Source organism: Callionymus lyra, chromosome 5 (assembly GCF_982586985.1).
Source record: "Callionymus lyra chromosome 5, fCalLyr1.hap1.1, whole genome shotgun sequence".
Taxonomy (NCBI): domain Eukaryota; kingdom Metazoa; phylum Chordata; class Actinopteri; order Syngnathiformes; family Callionymidae; genus Callionymus; species Callionymus lyra.
In genome coordinates this window covers 32,181,636-32,199,774 of record NC_141822.1, presented here as the reverse complement: position 1 = coordinate 32,199,774, position 18,139 = coordinate 32,181,636, and the positions used below count along the sequence as shown (strand labels likewise).

Genomic DNA, 18,139 nt, shown 5'->3' with positions numbered 1-18,139 from the left:
TTCCTCTGCCTCATGGAAAGGACAAAGCAGAGATAAGAATGGAGTCTAGTGTAAACTTTTCTTAAAAACTTATTTTCAGGTTTTTTCACACAGGCAGTTGATAGCTCTTGTGTGTGTTTTTTTGGATATAACTGACACCTTTTATCTGTATTCATGAACAAATATTTTAGAAGAAAAACTGTATTTAATTTTTCTTACAAGTTACGGAATTGCTTGAGTCAATCTCAGCTAGTTAAGGTGACTGTAAGTCAGTGGTTTATAGTTGTGGTACTTGCTTACTTAAGAAGTTTTACTTCAGTTAAAGGAGCACTACAGAAGATTAAACATTGTCCACTGTCGAGAAAACTAGAGCGTCAGTCATGCCTCAACATGTGAGGAAGGCTCTTCTTGGCTTACTTTTGACTTTTTACTGTATTGTTTTCTTCCTAGAGGCTTGAAAAGGTACCCTTGGTACTTGAGCCATGGTGGAAAAGAATGGAATTGCAGTCTCCAACCCACTGACATGAAGGAGTATAATGGTTATGTGGGAATCAACAATGCCACGGTCATTGCTATATAATTATATTCCAATCTAAATGATTCCATTGTGATGTATATCCATACAAAAATATTAGTCCTAACAGTTGCTAAGGTCGATGCTGTTGTGTTGCCTGGCAGTAAGCATTTTCATTATTTAAAGTAGAAGTGCTTGATGCCGTAATGTTAAGTTATTATTATTCTAGGAAAAATAACAAGGAAAACTAATCATTTTATTCATCATTAGCAGCTGTGTCTTTATTTCAGTTGAATCTGCCAAGAACATGTAGGTGTCTCAGATGTCACCACACCGTGTCTGCAGAGCTTGCGTGTGATTTCAGATTTGATCAGATTTGACTATCATGTTCTAGATCTACAGTGTCACTCACCGATTCCAGCTGCTTCCACGAGCCCTCGATGTGTTGCTGTGCTTTACGGCCATCGTGGAAGTACTGCAGAGAGAAGTACAAGTTAGAAAAGTAGCACGGTAAGAGAGAGCAGGTGTGTTTGACCTAGATTGGGAAGAAGGTTGATAATTCAACACTTGTGAAAAGTTTAGGTCGAATAAAAATAGTCACATGGCTGCAGATGCATAAATTGAATATGAACTTCCGATGAAAATGTTAGTGTTAGTGCAGATGTAGTTTTGTCATGATTAACAATGAACACAATATTTTAATAATTTGAACTTTATTTTTAATATTACATTATTAATAAGGCTGATGAGTACCTTCAATCATTTATGATTTATTCCATCATTCTTAATGTCTGCATTAACTACATGACATGACATTATTATGTTTAAATTTATACACAAAAAAATGTAAAGATAAATACTGAATAAGATGTTAAGATATTGTACTTGTCAATTAATTATTCTTTAAATTGGTTTAATAATAGTGTAAATTAAACGGATTCCTAAATTCTAATATACAGTATCTAAAATATTTAAACACTCAAAAAATATTTAGTATGTAATGATAACTGCACCAAAATTTAGAATGTAAAGCTGAGATATTTATAACTCTATACATTTAAAACTTTGCAAAATAAAATTGTGTATTTTTATACATTTTACCACATTTCAATATACTTGTATCTCAACAAAGTATATACAAATATACATTTAAAAAAAGGGGAAATTGTTGTATTGGTGTATAAACAAAAACAAATGTGTAATTTTAAAAAACATGCATTTTTTACGATCATCTTATGTTACTTTCTATTGTACATAGCATGTCATTTACATTTATAGTGTTTAGTGTATAGTTTTTTATCTTTTTCTTTCTTTTTTTGGAAATGTTAATGATTAATATATTCCATGATTTATAGCGACACTATTAAAACAACAGTTTTGGCAAGAAGGGGAAAGGTGTAGTTTCAGGTCAGATGTAAAAAAAAAAAAAGAGAAAGTCAGAACAAAGGTTGACATGGCAACAACAATGTCTCACTCGACACAGTGTGAGATAAAACCAGGAAACAGGGGAAATGTTCCAATCTTCAGACAGACACAGGGCATTTTGGCACTGTTGATGGGCATTTTGTTGAACCTAATAAGGGCCTTAATGTCTGACAAACTTTTAAAGGAACCTGTGAGAAGTCAGAATGAAAGAAGTCGATGTGACTGTGAATAAGGAGTGTTGCCAGACAGCAGAGGCTGAGTGGAATATTGATGTCTCTGCTCGCCAACAGTCTTTCCGCCTTCTACGTTTCATCACTTGAGACTACAAATGAGCATCGCAGACACAGATGGAGACATTTTAAGACCAGAATTACGTAAATTTCAAAGGAAGTTGCACCTTTCCACACAATTCCCCATATCGGAGCTGACCTCACATTGATCAGTTGTGCAAAGGCAAAAAATAATACTAATCTTTTCATTTTCAAGATATTAAAAATCCTTTGAGAGAAACAATACAGTTGTTAGGTGCTCAGAACAGATCAGCTCATTCTTAATGTAATGGTAGTATATGATTTTGAAGGCTTTTTATTAAGGGGGCGTCCAAACCCAGTAAACCTAAGAAACAAACAAGTACCTTTCAAAAATAGAAAGTTTAGCAAATTATTCCAGATGTGGCTAAAAAAGCCTTATTAACATCAGTGTGAGTATTATTTGTAAAATTATGATTTGAATGTGTTTCTGTGGCCAGCACTTCTCATTTCCTGAATTTCCCCAAAACTTTGCGCAAAAAGGAAGTGCAACAACACTCCAGAGGAAGTATTTCAACAACAGCCGACAGTGTAAATCTTTTAAACAGTTAAAATAATTACCAATCAAAAAAAGATCAAAGAAGATAAGTATCTTAGGCAAAGGTTTGTCTCCATAGAAACAAAAACACACTTTCCTGCCACAGTGTTTACCAAGGTCTAGATAAATAAACTGCACTGTCACTTCCCCTAACTGAGCACAAAGTGAGACTGTATGGTTTGTTTTGACCAGCAAATAAATCATGAGATCATTGTCTTTGAAATGTGTCTCGAAACTTCAAGCAACCCTAAACAGGCACAGTTAGGGTAGAAAGAAGATGTTGTAGATTACTCAAATGAATTCATTCATTAATAATTATTAATTGAAACATGGGGGTCACATGATTCAGTATTCAAGAAGCGCCTCAAGTCCGGAAACAACTGCACTTCAAAAGAAAAAAAAATGTGAGTGTGACCTTCCCATGACAATGCCACTCTTATCAACCTCAACTTCCCAGCATCTGCCTTGTGTCCGCCAGAAAAGATAAGAAATATGTAGCATTTCCCCTGTGAGACTCAGGGTCCTGCCGCATGAACACCCACCAATAACAGTAAGAAAAAACAGCAACAATTTCAATAACGGACCAAGATTTAAGTCATTTTAGACATTTAGAAATGACTCCTTATTGTTACTTCTTGATTACTTTATTTACCATATAAATCAGTAATGACAGTGTTTATCATGAATTCCGTTGAATGTAAAGTAGTCAGTATTTTATAATTCTTTATAAGGACCTCATACATACCTATGGACAAGCCGTTTTATGGGGGGTTTCATAAAAAAATAAGTAAACACTCTAGGTCCTACCCAGTCGTCAATGCAAATAAAGTAACAAACAACACTGTGGTTTGCAAATTAGAAACTAGCATGGTTAGTAAATGAAGAGAACGTTTCTTCCAGTCATATCTAAAATGTACACTGAGAACTTTGACTCATTGTTAAAACTACCACCACTAACGTCTTTTCCTGGCAGACTGAGATAAAGGTTGATTGGATGAATCATCATTTGTCAACCTGTGTTTTAACATATCACCAACTTAGTTGAAGAGGGTGTTACATGGAACACTCAAAACTCTCTCAGGGTGTAACACAAGGACAGAAATATTTATAAATATATGTGACACTGTTATAACACATGGATTTTTAGTTACAATAATAACTTTTAAGGTGGCCATCATTTGATCCACACAATACATTTGTAGCAACAAGATATATACCTTGATAGGTGGTACACAATATGCATCCCAACACACAAGTCCTTTAAAGAAGTGTACAATCTAGTCAACTAGCATGGGACACACAATTTGCTAAATGGTCATATATACACAAAATACAACATAACCTCATGGGTCAACCTACAATCAAAGTTCTGGTATATGCAGTACTTTACAATAAGAGCTTTGAAAAGGTGTAATATAATAAAGGAATACTATATGATCTAAGCTTTGATCGTAGGTCCCTTTCAGTAAATGTATTACCCATACATTACAAATACATTTGTCATTAGGACGTATTTCATGGTACACTAGTCTGTTAATGATCATATATACCCAAATAAGCATGTGTGGAAACAATTAACTATACAAACACACCTTGATACATATGTTACTATATATATATATATATATATATTGGGATCATCGTGTATAAATCCCTTTAGATGCATTTTTAAGTATTTCATTGTATACGTTACACCTTAACCAATGGCTGTCTCAAAATCTCAAAATAAAGATTGGTTTTCTTGAAACCAGTGTCAATTTATTTTGGGTGTTAAATTAATAATAATAAACAATCCATATTTGATACCACCTCATCTGAACAAACTACTGACTTCCCTGCCTTGCTAAATTCTACTAAAGTTCACTGTACACTGCAATAATAGAAGAAGTACATCAATTGTGTGGTTGTGACTTTTATCTTCCTTTCAAAAGATTGTGGTCAATATTTGCTGGCAACCCCACTTGAAGATATACTCAACTCATTAGTTAGCTGACGTTTCTGCTGGTGCCACACTTCTCTTTACAGTCAGCTCATGAAAAACTCTATTAATATATTTTCTTTCCACTACATTAGTCATGGTAACAGTGTGTGACAAGAACACCCCTTCTTGTTTTAAGATTTAATATGTGTAAAGGATAGATAATAAAAGTAAAATAGAGATGCTGACGTGAGACAACCTTAGAGGTCTACATTGTGTCTTCATCCATTGTGATTAGATCAGATGACATGTCTTAAAGTCCAGCAATTGTCGAGTCAGAACTTTGCTGAGCAGACAGCTTATTGTGATTCCTCAGCACATGTGCAGGACAGGAAGACTTAGACCATCTATTAACCCTCCAACTCATCACAGTTTGGAATAGTGCTGTACTGGCACAAGTATAGCTTTGGCAAACACAGAACTTCAAGTAGCATTCGATACTGTTAAAAAACAGTTTTTATTCAATTTAGATCTTAACTTGTTTACTCAGTATATTCTTTTTGTAATTAACTACTAATTGATATTAAGTCAGTAAGCTATTTATGATTTAACCAATATTTTGTCCAGTTTCATCACTTTTCACACTTTTCGAACCATAATGTCTGTCAGCTGTGATACAATGAGCAGTTATGACAACATACATACTCTCTCTGAAACTCCCCAGAACCAGGAAATATCAAGCTGTGGCCCTGTTTTTGTAAAAGCAATCACATCGGCTCTTTTAAAACCTGTTGAGACAACATTCTCAGCTTCACCTCTCATGTGGCCCCACGCTGCTCTCAGCATGAGGCTCACTCTGGGGAACAGAAAGAGTGACTATAAAATTACTTTCTCATATTTGGCTTCTTCATTTTGATGACTTCTAAAAGCCTAAATACACACAGGAGTGGGGCAGGAGACATGACCTCTGTATGACCCTCATGTCTGATTATTCTGGCACACGTGTCTTGCAAATTAAAACACGGGAGTGGGACAGATTTAAATATTTAGATATTCTGGCTTGGACACGTATCTTTGTACCTGAGGTGAAAATCCAAAATACAACTGTGAATATATGACATAAACAACACATGCTAACAGAAGTGGTTTGAAGGCTGCTCAAAAATGTTGATAGTCTCATTACAAGTATTTTCCACTGAGCTTCAAATCAGCATTGATCTCTGATGGCAACTCCAGATGTTTTGTTTCTGGAAGTTACCGTGACAGCGGCTCTGATGTCACCAGTAGTGACCAGATGTTTGCTCTGTAGCTCTCTTCTCTGGCTTTTCCACTCCACTTCCCTCAGCTGTGCTTCCACGACTGTCCTCTATAATACTATGCTCCATCTCTGATGTCTCAGCAGTCGCTGAATCGTTGCTACAAATGGTTCCCTGATGCGATGAAGAAGAGTGACCTCAACATGTAGTCTCAGTGTATGTGGTGTCTCCAACAAGGTAAATGAAAGGCTGGTTTGTGAAAAAAAAAAACTGAGTCTGACACGTTCTGCTCATCTGGTGAGGACTCGAGTATGTCTATATTTACTGAGCGATGACCTCAGCCCAGGGGAAGCAGAGCAGGCTCAGGCTTCTGACACTCTTCGTCAGAAACAACTCAATAACTTCACTTACCGACTTCCTCTCCGACTTGAGCTCCTGCAGGTAGCGTGAAAGCTCTACGATGATTTGAGCAGTCAAGTTCTCTGAGATGACTTCGTGCTGTCCGGCGTAGTCGTTCAACTCGTTGAGCGTCATCAGGAATGCTCTACAGAATGTGTATCTGAAGGAAAGCGATGATTTTTAATTACTTGTCAGCATGAAAAGAACATCTGAGTCACCACAAAGCTTCTATCCCTCGAAAGCATTTACTCACTCATCATGGGCTTCACACGCATTTGCCAGCAATTATGCCCACATCACTCTAATAAAACTTACGACTGCCTCTGTGTAGTTTCCACACTTTTTTTGGCCGCATTATTTATTTTAAGTATTCCACTAACACATAACTTTTTTGTCAGGATCATTAGACAATGAAGAATGTGAAAGAGTAGCTTGAATACATAGTTCTGTCCAGCACTGTTGTTATGATGTGATCAATACAGTGTCTGCCCATTAGGAAGACTTCCTAGTTATGTGCCAAATCCTCAGTGCTGGCACCATTTCTATTACAGTGTCTACAGGGTAACGAATCCGGCACTGGTACAAAAAGAGCCCCCAGTAGAGCCTGTTTTCAAAAGATTCCTTATTCAGGCAGAGATTGGGTCATTGCTGCAGTCATTTCCGCCTCTAAATGTTACTTTGTTAGCGTCTCTGTAGAGAAAAAAAATGCTTCTTGAAAAGAAAAGAATGTAATTTCCCACAGAATAACATTTGCTTGCTTTTGTAAAGAAATGATTAATTTGTTACTTAACTAATGCCCTCCATAAAACACGTTCTGGGACAGTCGGGTGGAACTTCAGAAGACAAGTTTGGTGCACTTCATAGACGCTTGTGCTTGCATATGAGGCCTCTGAGGTGCTCAAGCTTCTAAAGCACTTTTTTCTTTGAAGGCCATAAACTAGCAACGCTAAGATCTTCGTTCAGGTTTCTCAAATGCTTTGTCTCGTTCAAGGTTAATGTCTATGACACGCTTACATCTTTGAAAAGCTTCAGAAAACAGGCCTCAGAAATTCAGTCCCAGGAGGGGGAACGTTCTTCCAAAAGTCATATAAATGTTTGAGTTCCTAAAGTACCAGACTATCAGAATCAGAATCAGAATCAGAAATCCTTTATTTGTCCCGCAAGGGGAAATTCGGTTTAAACAACAGTAAGAGCTATATACCACAAATAAAACACCCAGAAATAAAATAATAAAATGAAAAAAATCTAAATAGAATAGAATAGAAATTCTGCACTTTATTATATATACAGACTATACCAAACATTGGAAATACACTCGCCTTTGGAAAGATCAAGGCACAAGCCTCTATATATCAACTCTGTAGAATAGATGCACAAGGTTATTAAGGATGTTAAAATATCAGTTCTCAGTTTTCTAAAGTTGTCCAGGCATGTAGCTGAACTAAAATCTGAAAAAAAACCTGACCTGCTATGACACAATCAAGAGTTTCTATGATGTATGTGTCATAAGTTATAAAACCGGATTGATGACATCAGAGTCAGTTTTATTTTTTACTTACTTGCTCTCTTCTTCTTCTCTGGAGTTCTTCTTGGGTTGATATTTCTTTGATAAATTCCTGTGAACAGAGAAACAATGCCACATGACCATCTCATATACTATACATCATAGTGTGCATGTGTCCAATTCATATTTCCTCATCTATATCTGCCAACCATTCATCCTCTACACCATCTCATCCAGCAGAGTGCTCCTCGACCATCATGTCATAAATCACTGGATTATTCACAGAGCAGCCAAGAGGAAGCTAGTGCTCCTTATGTGGCCTTGATTTGACTCTGGTTGTGTCAGTAGCACGAGGCGAGCAGATGGTAGATGAAGATGTCATCAGATTCGTAACATTTGAGGAGTCCTTTTTGGCTAGTATGAGGTTAAGTTAAAATTCTTTTGATATTTTCAGAGCTGAGAAGATCATTTTCCCTGAAGGGTTCAATTAACATTGAAAATTCACCAAGTATTTTTTGTTTGCCTAAATTCCTAGTTCCATTAGCTGTGTGTCTTTTATTATGTCATAAACTGAGTTCATTTTTCTGAATCGTATCCATCTTCCCATCATTATGAATTAGTTCAGCTCTCCGTTTTGGCAAAGAAAAAGCAAAAACATGCATTAGTACATATTTTATGTAAATTAAAATAATAATACATACATTAAAAACATTTTTTTATCATCATCATATTTTATTTCATCTTCATCATTCTATGTGCCAATTTTTTTTTTCCATGTCTCTTTTCTGCAATCTTTTTAAAAATCAATTTAAAGAATACCAACGGTAAATAAGGATTCATTGCTACAATAAAATTAAAAACAATGTACAGAATATAAAGCTGCTAACAAGTCTTAAAAATGAAAAAAAAACACCAAATGAACATTATAGCTGCAAGATATAATACTATTTATTATTATTATTATTCAACATAATATCCATAGAAAATGGATTCTTAGAACATCAAAAGACAGTAAAGATAAAGAAAAGTAAACTAAACTTGATTTAGGTCAAAGCTCATGTTAACAACAGGCAAAGTTCCTTCACGACTCTGAATTTTTCATTATTGTCTCTCTGTGTATATTTAATTTAAGAAATTTCTGTCTGGAATAAATAATCTATGTGTTGCAATCATGTGAGATTTTGTCACTCGACCCACTATCCCACAAAGCGCACACACATCTGGTCCCTTGTGTTGTTTAGTCTGTTGCTAGGCAGATCTGTGTCACTTCCTCACCCTCATCTCTAGGTCATAATGCATCACTCGTGGACACATTCAATTATCGTCTTAACATATTGAGGAGGAAGTGTTCTCGGTTGGAGCTAATTAGACAGGCGTGCCTCGTTCTGGAATAGAATATTTGACACACATTTTTAACACCCTCAGCCCCTCGCTGGTATTGGCGGGAGTTTATTCCACTGCAGGGTCCTATGGATTATACCAGACTGGGATTGGGGGAGGGGGCGATAAATAGTCGACTAGACGGAGGCATTGTGGAGTTTTTCATCAATGCAATGGAGGAGGATTATCATTGGATTAGAGCTGCTGCTACTATGGGATGTAAATAGATGAGCAGTTGAAAGCAACAATTTAGCTCAGCAGCTAATGGACAAATTACAACTCGCCTATAGTATTATGATCCCAGCAGTAGATTCTAAAGTCAACTTAAACATTGACATTCTAAAATTATTATTGATTTTTTAAATGTAAATAAAAAGAATATTGTAATAGGTTTTATTGAGAGAGAAAACAGATAAGGTAAAAATATATGGGTAATTGCAAGATATATTTGTTAGAAACAGGAGTCTTCATCTCAAGTGGACCTAGCAAACTGGGAACTCTAAAAAATGTATTTGGTCAACCATGTTAGATATGATCACAGAGTCAGAAAAACACTCAGTTAAATAAAATGAGAGGACAAGAAAAGAAACGGTAAACAGACCCTAGCAGCGTTTAGGGGTTTATTTGCTATAGGGGAAGTGTGCTGGTTGGATTAAACCTAATTGAACAGGGTAAGTTGATTATAAAGGAGCTTCAAAGGTAAAGAGGACACAGGGAGTCTAAACACTACAATCTTATTAGGAAAGACTTGTTCATATTTTTGTGTTGTCTTTCTGTACTGCCAATGCAAAGATGCACATGTTGTGTTCACAACACTGGCAATGAAAGTTTCTGATTCCTACACTAAGAAACATCCACAAGTAATGAGCTAGTTGAGGAGTAACGTCTGTAAAAGCATCCCAAGACTTGTAAATAACTTTTTATACCACTGTACTTTTTGTGCCTTTTTTTGTGACTCTTTTAGTTTACTTTGTGACAGTTTATTTTCCTATTCTTTTTACAAAGAAAGCAAAAGATTGACATAAGTCAACTTTGGTAGCACATTTTCATATTATTTACTGTTGGCAATTATTTAGTTTTATCAATGTTGACTCATTGATGAAGTCAACTTTAGTTTTTTACTTTTAGTCAACTTTTTCGTGACTCAAGAGACATATGGGATATTTATCTTTTTTTTATTTTGTGACAGGATTTATATTATTTACTCTGTCTCTGTCAAGTTTAAATGGTTTTTAAACATCTGTTTGTTTTTCTGCTTTCTTGTTTATATTGTTTACTTGTTTCCTTTTTGTGTTATAATTACTCTTTTTGGCCTCCTGACCATAAGTTCTAAAGGAAATGTTGGACTACGTGGTTTAAATTATTTTACCAAATGTGCATGTTAAAATGCAGGTGAATCCGTAAACACATCTTTTACCAAATAATGTTGTGTACAAAAGTAACTAACCAGAAATATCACATTTGATGTTGTAAAAATGAAGAATACACATGACTTCAGACAGCTAGATCTGACATTGTTTAATGACTTGATTATGAAATCTTCACTCATACAAGTAATAGGCAACTCAGAATGGCTGTCTTGGTGCTTGCCTCTGTTTTTCTATTGCTTTTTAAGTGTATTATCTTATTTCATTCTTTTATTCTGTACTGACACCGCAAAAAAAAATCAGTGTTTCAATGAAAAGTTTCTGATTCGGATTCTAATGTCAAGATTTTATTGGGAGAGATGTTTAATTGGTCCGTCTACTTGTTGTTATATTCCTTATTTGCAGGACATATGATGCTGCATTCTAATTAAATGGGGTGAGACAAGTTAAAGTGATAACCTTTTTTGTTACCAGCATATGTTTATATAATAGTCCTCTACATTTAAATTATATCAATGGAGAGAGTCAGCGCAAATAAAAATGTCTTCACTCAGATCTAAATATTGGTTCACCTCAACTTCAACCTGAGTGTGTTTTACATATTCCACAATAATCATTAACATTGCAAAACTAGTTTTAAAGATGTAGTTGTACATTTCTGCATCAAAGTCTGTCAGATTCTCATGAAAATGCTCATCTATATAGTGAGGTTCTCAGTTGAATTGGAGATCTCTCCAATCATCCTCACATTTTGTTTCATCATCTTCAACTCATATAAAGTGAAAAATGACTTCTCTGTAAATTCACTTACAATGAGAGGGCACAGGCTTCTTCACCTGTTGATGCCGCACATTAACAAAGCCTATTTTCTGTCAGACCAGAGGGTCTAAAAATATATCTTTTACAATTCACCAGAAAACAGATATAACAAATTTCCATAAAAACAATACTAAATATTATTTTCAACCAAAGTATGATTCAAAAAGTACTTTTAAAAAAACACTTCATCTGTTACTACAACTTGGGGAAAATTACCGCAAGTGTGTCCACATTTAATCCCCAACTGTTTAAATGGAAGGATTTCATAGGAATTGTGGGTAATGTGTGCATGTAAACACAGTCTGTAGTCCTATTATCTCAAGCTGACTTCAAAAGAGAGAAGTGTGTTCTGATCGGATTTGTGAGCGGGGGTTGCAGTGCAGATTGTGGGTCCCTCTGAACTTAGGCGTGCCGGGGTCAATACTTAGAGCTTTAGCCATATTGGAGGAGCTCTTAAACAAGGACTGTCGGTGGGCTCCGTCTCCTACTGTGTTGTCGAGCTTAAGTCGCGACAGACGGATCATCTCCGCACAGCACTTATCTTTGGAAATCATTCACAACAGTGCGTAAGTTGGAGCAGGCGGGGTGGGTAGGGTCGTGGGGGGTGCCCAACACTGGAGGGTAAAATATCTAGGTCAGACCTGGGGTTGATAATGCTGATACCTCGTGGTCCCTATGGTAACACAGACTCCGCCCCCTCCCCCACAACAAGACCATGCAAGCCGGTAGCAACAGCAGATTTAGATTTGAGTGGAAACATGACTTCCTTCACGTCTCTGCTTCAAATCTATATTAGCATTTATTCTACCGAGAGCATCGCCATGGAAACTGCCGTTCACAATGTCATCGCTAATTTATAACTACAAGTTCCCTCCTACACATGGAGGTCAGTGTTGTCTTAAAACACTCCAGTGTCTAATATTATAAGAAGCTTGACAAAACGATGATTGCCCTCAAGTGCAAAAAACGACAACAAATGACTAAACAAAAAACTCAGTTCCTCAAAAGAAAGTTACAAGTGGACTGTTTAATTGACATCTGACAAAAATCCCAGATTAAAAAAACAAATAACAGAACAAAATAGCAAATAACGAGAAGACAATACAAATCAATCAATGTAATAAGTTGTTCAGTTTAATTTTTTTATTGTTGAAAACAATAACCTACTTGCAACTGCGAAAACCATAATTTCAATAGGGTTGACTGAACATTAAGCCCCTGATACCTATTTAGCAGCAATATATCCTGCAGCACCGCTGAGGGTTCAACATGTATTTTAATATTTGAATAATTAATAAAGGACCTTTGTACACTAGGGCTGTAAGAAAATATTGATATAACGATATAATGCGATAGTTTTATGTATCGATATTTAAAAAAGGTATAATAATATATATATTTTATTTTTACCTTTGAAATAACATTTTATTTCAAATTCAAAGTTATTTTTTAGCTTATATTTCAATGATATGTGTATAAATTACAATTATTCAATGTTTTATTATACAATAAACAATATTCACAGCGTTTATTGATTTGTGTGGTGCAATTAAACCTCTGGCCACTAGTTAGTAACATTCATCATTTCCTCTGTGCCAAAGTAACAACATAACCAGCTAATTGGCAGCAATGAGTGAAAACGAGAGGATACCCCAGGCTCTAGCAGCTTTTAAAGCTGGTGTTTGAACTCCTTTTGGCTTTTTAACAAAGTTTAAATTAAATGAAACACTGTCAGATACAGGGTATTGCACATTGTTCCAGGTTGTTTGAGACTATTAATGCACTTCATTGTGCATTGTTAATTCAAGTTTACATTTTTTTTCTTTGGGAAGCACTTTCATATTTGATTAGAGAAAGGACATGTTCATTTCTTTGTTATAAAAGCATGAAAAGGTGTTTTTTCTTTAAAAGAAACAATATATGGTTGTTCTTACAGTATCGCAATTTATTGTATCGTCACACCTGTATCGTGATACATATCGTATTGCAAGATTCTAACCAATACACAGCCCTACTGTACACCATTAAAAAACATTAAAAATAAACACACAAGTCATAATTGCAAAATCACTAAATATCTTCTGGTTTGACTGTTCTGTTTCACTCGACAGCACCATTAAGTTTGTCATCAAATTGGTAGCATGAATGAAAGAAGTCACTTACCTAATTTGTTTTGCATAGCTGGCTTCAATTTCCGACCGCTCTTTCACAAATTTGGTGTACTTCTCCACAAACTCGATCCCCCACTGAGTGTGCTTCTCCAAGTTGTCGAACTGATCCTGCACAGCAAGACAATAAGAAGATATTAACATTGACGAAAATAAGAAGATTTACCATTGATCAACAGTGCAGACAAAAATGGTGGAAAAACATTAGGAATGTTTATAGTAAAATTGTATATGGCCTATATTTTAGGTCAACATAACTTTTTTCACATTGCAATTCATACTTCAGTATGTAGTTTATATTTATGAAGACCATAATTAAACTGAAAATATTTAAATAGAAAATATGTAACTGGCACAAGTAAAGTCAAAGGCTTTAAAAGTAAATGAATAAAAATAAAATAATGCTAAACTAAATTTTCCTTCAGAGAAATTAAACACATGGCCATTACAATTTAAAAAAAAAACAACAACTGCTTGACCAGTTGAAAAAATTAAAAACAGAAAAAGGACAAAATCAAGTTGATGACGTGGGCGGTATTGATCAGAAAAGACAATGATCGTATTCTTAAAATTATCTTGATTAAAATGCTTTTAGGTTTTTACTCTTCACTCTATTCTCAAAACTGATGAGCAGCAATAGTTATCACCACAAAACCAAAGCGATGTGACAAGATGTGCGATAAATTTGTTTTTTTAAGAGGTGACTTTCAGTTGCTAAACATGATCTCAAGCCTATTTTTATTAAATATGATTTCTTCATGAGGAAATATATGATAGATTTCAGCTCAGCAATCGTCATTTTGTAAAAATAAAGATTGAACCAATGGTACAGAGCAATGTATTATTATGTCCAATAGTTATTTATTGTTTTCTGTGTAACTCTATGTTCCACAATAGTAAATGTAAATATTCTAATAAAGTCAATAACCTTTGTGGCAATATGAAGGGTAATTGTTGATGTTTTCTGTTTACAACAGCTTGTCATCAACTTCCTGTCCATGTGTAATTCCCTATTGCACTGATCATAGACATACAAAGGATACTGAAATATAATAATCAAATGATGTGCAGCAACAAATTCAAAGCTTCCATGAATACAACAAAATGTAGCTTTGTAAGAATACTTTGTCCTGAAATCTGTTGCAAGAAAAGGTTGAGCTCCTAAGAGCTGTGTAACATGCAAAGATGTCCAAAAAGAAGGTGCCAACAAACGTTGACCAAATTTGGATTGTTGGCAGGAGTCTGGTTCCAAACCAAAGCAATGTCACAAAGCAATGAACTAGAAAGTTCTCAACGTTCTTTTAACAAAAGATATAGCAGAGTGGTGGTAAATAATAAAGGATTAACTACCTTGATGAAGCTCCAACAGTCACCCATCATGTCATTAACCATGTTTGGAGTATTGTTTTAGAAATCCACTGGCATTCTTTTTATATGCAAAAGGATTCGCTTTGCAAGCTGTTACACTTTAGCTCTAATCACATAAGCACTGAGACCGTCTTCCTCTGAGAGGCAGGAAGTGTTTTTGTGACGCCAACACAACCTCTGATGATGAAGTCGGGTCACTCAAGTGAAACAATGAGGCAACGGCACTTTTCCTGCCGCCATTGTTGCTTGCTTTCAATGAGCTATTACTCACACACACAGAGGAGCTACTCAGCAGTATGTGACAAGATTAAAACATCACAGTTGCACGTTTCAAGCAATAACCTTTGTTTTGTGAGTTTGTTTATTAATTTATTTTTAAATAGCATAAAATCACTTTGCATTCACCAAAAAGGCATAACTCTGGATTTGGATTTGCTTCAATTATTGAAATTAAATACAATTATTAAGATTTTACTTTGACTTATTTATGTTTATTTTCTATATATTTTTATTAATTTTAGATTATTTCTACTTCAAATGATTCATTCTCTGCTTTATCTTAGATTATTTAATAGGCCTTTTATAGTATATATTTTAACTGTGTATTGTTTTTGATTGTTAAAGCACTTTGAGACCCTGGTCTAGAATTGCGCTTTAGAAATAACCATTACTTACTTACTTACTTACTTACTCACATAAACATGTGAAACATGTCATTTACCTTAAGTCGACATGACATGATTTAGTTAGCCTAGTTATCTTCAAAACGTAGATATCAGATGACCAGGATCCACAAAAAACAACACATTGCAAATGATACTTAGTTAATTGTTCTGAATAAACTTTCAACCTGTGAAGGTCTGGAAAGACATCAAGCAGCAAATTGTTGAATTTACACTTCGGGAGGTTCATGTAATGTAGTGATGAGAGTTTGTTACTGAATTGGTGATATGCAATATACTCTGTTATAGACCCTGGTTAAAACACATTGGAAGCCTTTTCTTCTCATGAGCAGCTCGGAACAATACAGACAATAACCAGCATGCCTCACTGCAGCCACATTCTCACATCGAACCCTCCCTTTTCTGCGACTCACACTCCTCCACACACAACTTAAATTACCCTTTTTTGCAGGGGCACCATCTTATCCACAGTGGGAATACCCTTCTGAAACATCCTAATCCAGGTTAGAGGTTTGGGAGGTAAAGATATCCAAAAATAGAAGACATTTCCCAGAAATCCGAGAGTTGATGAGTAAAGTGTCCGCTACTTCCACACCACAACAAAAGGATCACTTGTAACACAGTAATCCCTCTATGTCTGGAACAAACTGGAATCCAGGGGAGCCAGGGAGGAAGCGTCGGAGCTCCAGCCCACTTGCACTCTGAATGTGATTCTCTGGCTGCCCTCAGCGCTCCGGCTTAATGCTCCATCAGGCGTAAGGTGGAATAAGTGGGATGGCAGAGGAGGACAGGGGGAGAGGGAGGAGGGCTTTCAAAGGGCTGGAGATGACAGGGAGGGCGGGATTACATGAGAAAGGAATACATTTTTAGGGGAGGGGGTCAGGTCTACAGTCACTGCTAAGAGCCAGAGTTTCCACGGCCACGTAATCACGGCATTCATCTAAGGAATATGATTTATAGAATCTTCCATACTGTGATGAGTCACTGAGCTCTCAAATGTCAGATTCTAGTGTGGAAACTCATCAACCTACAAGAGGAGGTTAAATAAATAAATAATGCAGCAGAGTGCAAGAAAAAACTGAATGATGAAAGAATGATGGAGCACTGAAGTCTTTCAATAGCAAGCCACATTTCAAGGTCAGGCTAAATATTTTTCCGAGTGATATTTTAAATATTTTACATTTTCAAAATCATTCATTAACCAAAATTAAGTAGATCAGTTGTGACCTTGTTTTCACCGGTAACAAGTTAAAAGTGAATCCACCTCATGTTTTGACAAAATGAGTTCCACCCATCTGGGTAAGTCCATTCAACCAAACATGAGTGGCTGATCATTATGAGTGAGCGGTTAGCGAGACTGTGGAAACCTTTTCGGTATGTTCCAACTACCTTATCTTCAAAATATGTGATTATTTATTGTGAGTTTCTCGGCCAGAGGACACTCTCAATACAAACAGAGTCCCTCTGTATGTCAGAAAGGTTTAACTAGTTCCACAGATGCACAACAGCCCTCGCATTAATATTTATCTACCTCAAACATTGGTGTTTCCTTAAATGAAATGAAATTCGGCCAACATAAACACAAAGTAGGATGGGCCCCTCTGTTCATCTCTGTTTTCATCTCGCTGTCTACACAACCCAACACCTGATTGAGTTGTTTTATATCAGGACACGAAGCCTACGGGAGCCCAGCCAATCCCATTTTGTTTGTTATTTCAAATGGAGGTCTGCTCCCCCCGGGAAACATCTCCTATTGTGGTAGAACATAAGGAAAAATAAATACAACAAGAAGCTAAATATTCCTTTTTATTCAGGAAAGAAGGTGAAGGAACAAGCAGACTAAATATAATATTTAGTTCAAACAAACTCTGTGTTGTTTACAGATCAACCTCGTGGCCTCCCAGCTCAATAAACTGCTGTGGATTATTTTATGGTCCAGTTTAATGCACTGGACTTCAGTAAATCTGAACTAATGCACATTTAACATGGAATCTCAGAGTACCGATTAATTATGAGCTCAACTAATATTAGCATACCATGTATTGAGTCACAACCCTGATTGTTGTCAACAGAGTTTGTGGTTTCAGCTTTTTTGGACATCCGAAAAAATCTGTAGAAAATTGTAAACTCATCAAAATCAAGAGAAGTGAAGTGATAAAATGGTGACTTGGGAGCAGTGAACTAATCAATTGGATGCAGTTAAACGCTCCAGGGAACTTGTTTCATTAAAGACACAAGTACTAAATTCTGAGCTTTGGGGCTCCAGGGATTAAACGAAAAATCAATAGGCTCTTTAAACGCAAACGTGACCAAAATGTGTTGAGAAAAATATACTGATCAAAAAAATGTATTTAAGATCCATATACTATATGTTAGAGTTATTGTAGCAACTACTCGGCGTGGTGTCAGTGTTGTGGACAGCAGAGCCAGGCCCCTGACAGGAAACCTGCTGAGAAAACAAAAAGCAGATGTCACGCTGCAGCAGCTCCAGAAAGACCCGAGGGACAGATGTT

General features: G+C 35.9%; 1 protein-coding gene across 17 annotated transcripts in view; it reads right to left on the bottom strand.

Annotated features, from left to right (window-relative positions):
* fnbp1b (formin binding protein 1b) overlaps positions 1 to 18,139 on the bottom strand; it is a 42,640-nt gene that overhangs the window by 22,062 nt on the left and 2,439 nt on the right. For all 17 annotated transcript variants that reach the window (XM_087792001.1, XM_087792002.1, XM_087792003.1 and 14 more), the window contains exons 2-5: positions 13,571 to 13,686; positions 7,897 to 7,953; positions 6,350 to 6,497; positions 906 to 968 (exon numbers count right to left, since the gene is read on the bottom strand). In XM_087792001.1, coding sequence (XP_087648127.1) covers positions 906 to 968; positions 6,350 to 6,497; positions 7,897 to 7,953; positions 13,571 to 13,686 — 384 coding nt within the window. The remainder of the gene's footprint in view (positions 1 to 905; positions 969 to 6,349; positions 6,498 to 7,896; positions 7,954 to 13,570; positions 13,687 to 18,139) is intronic.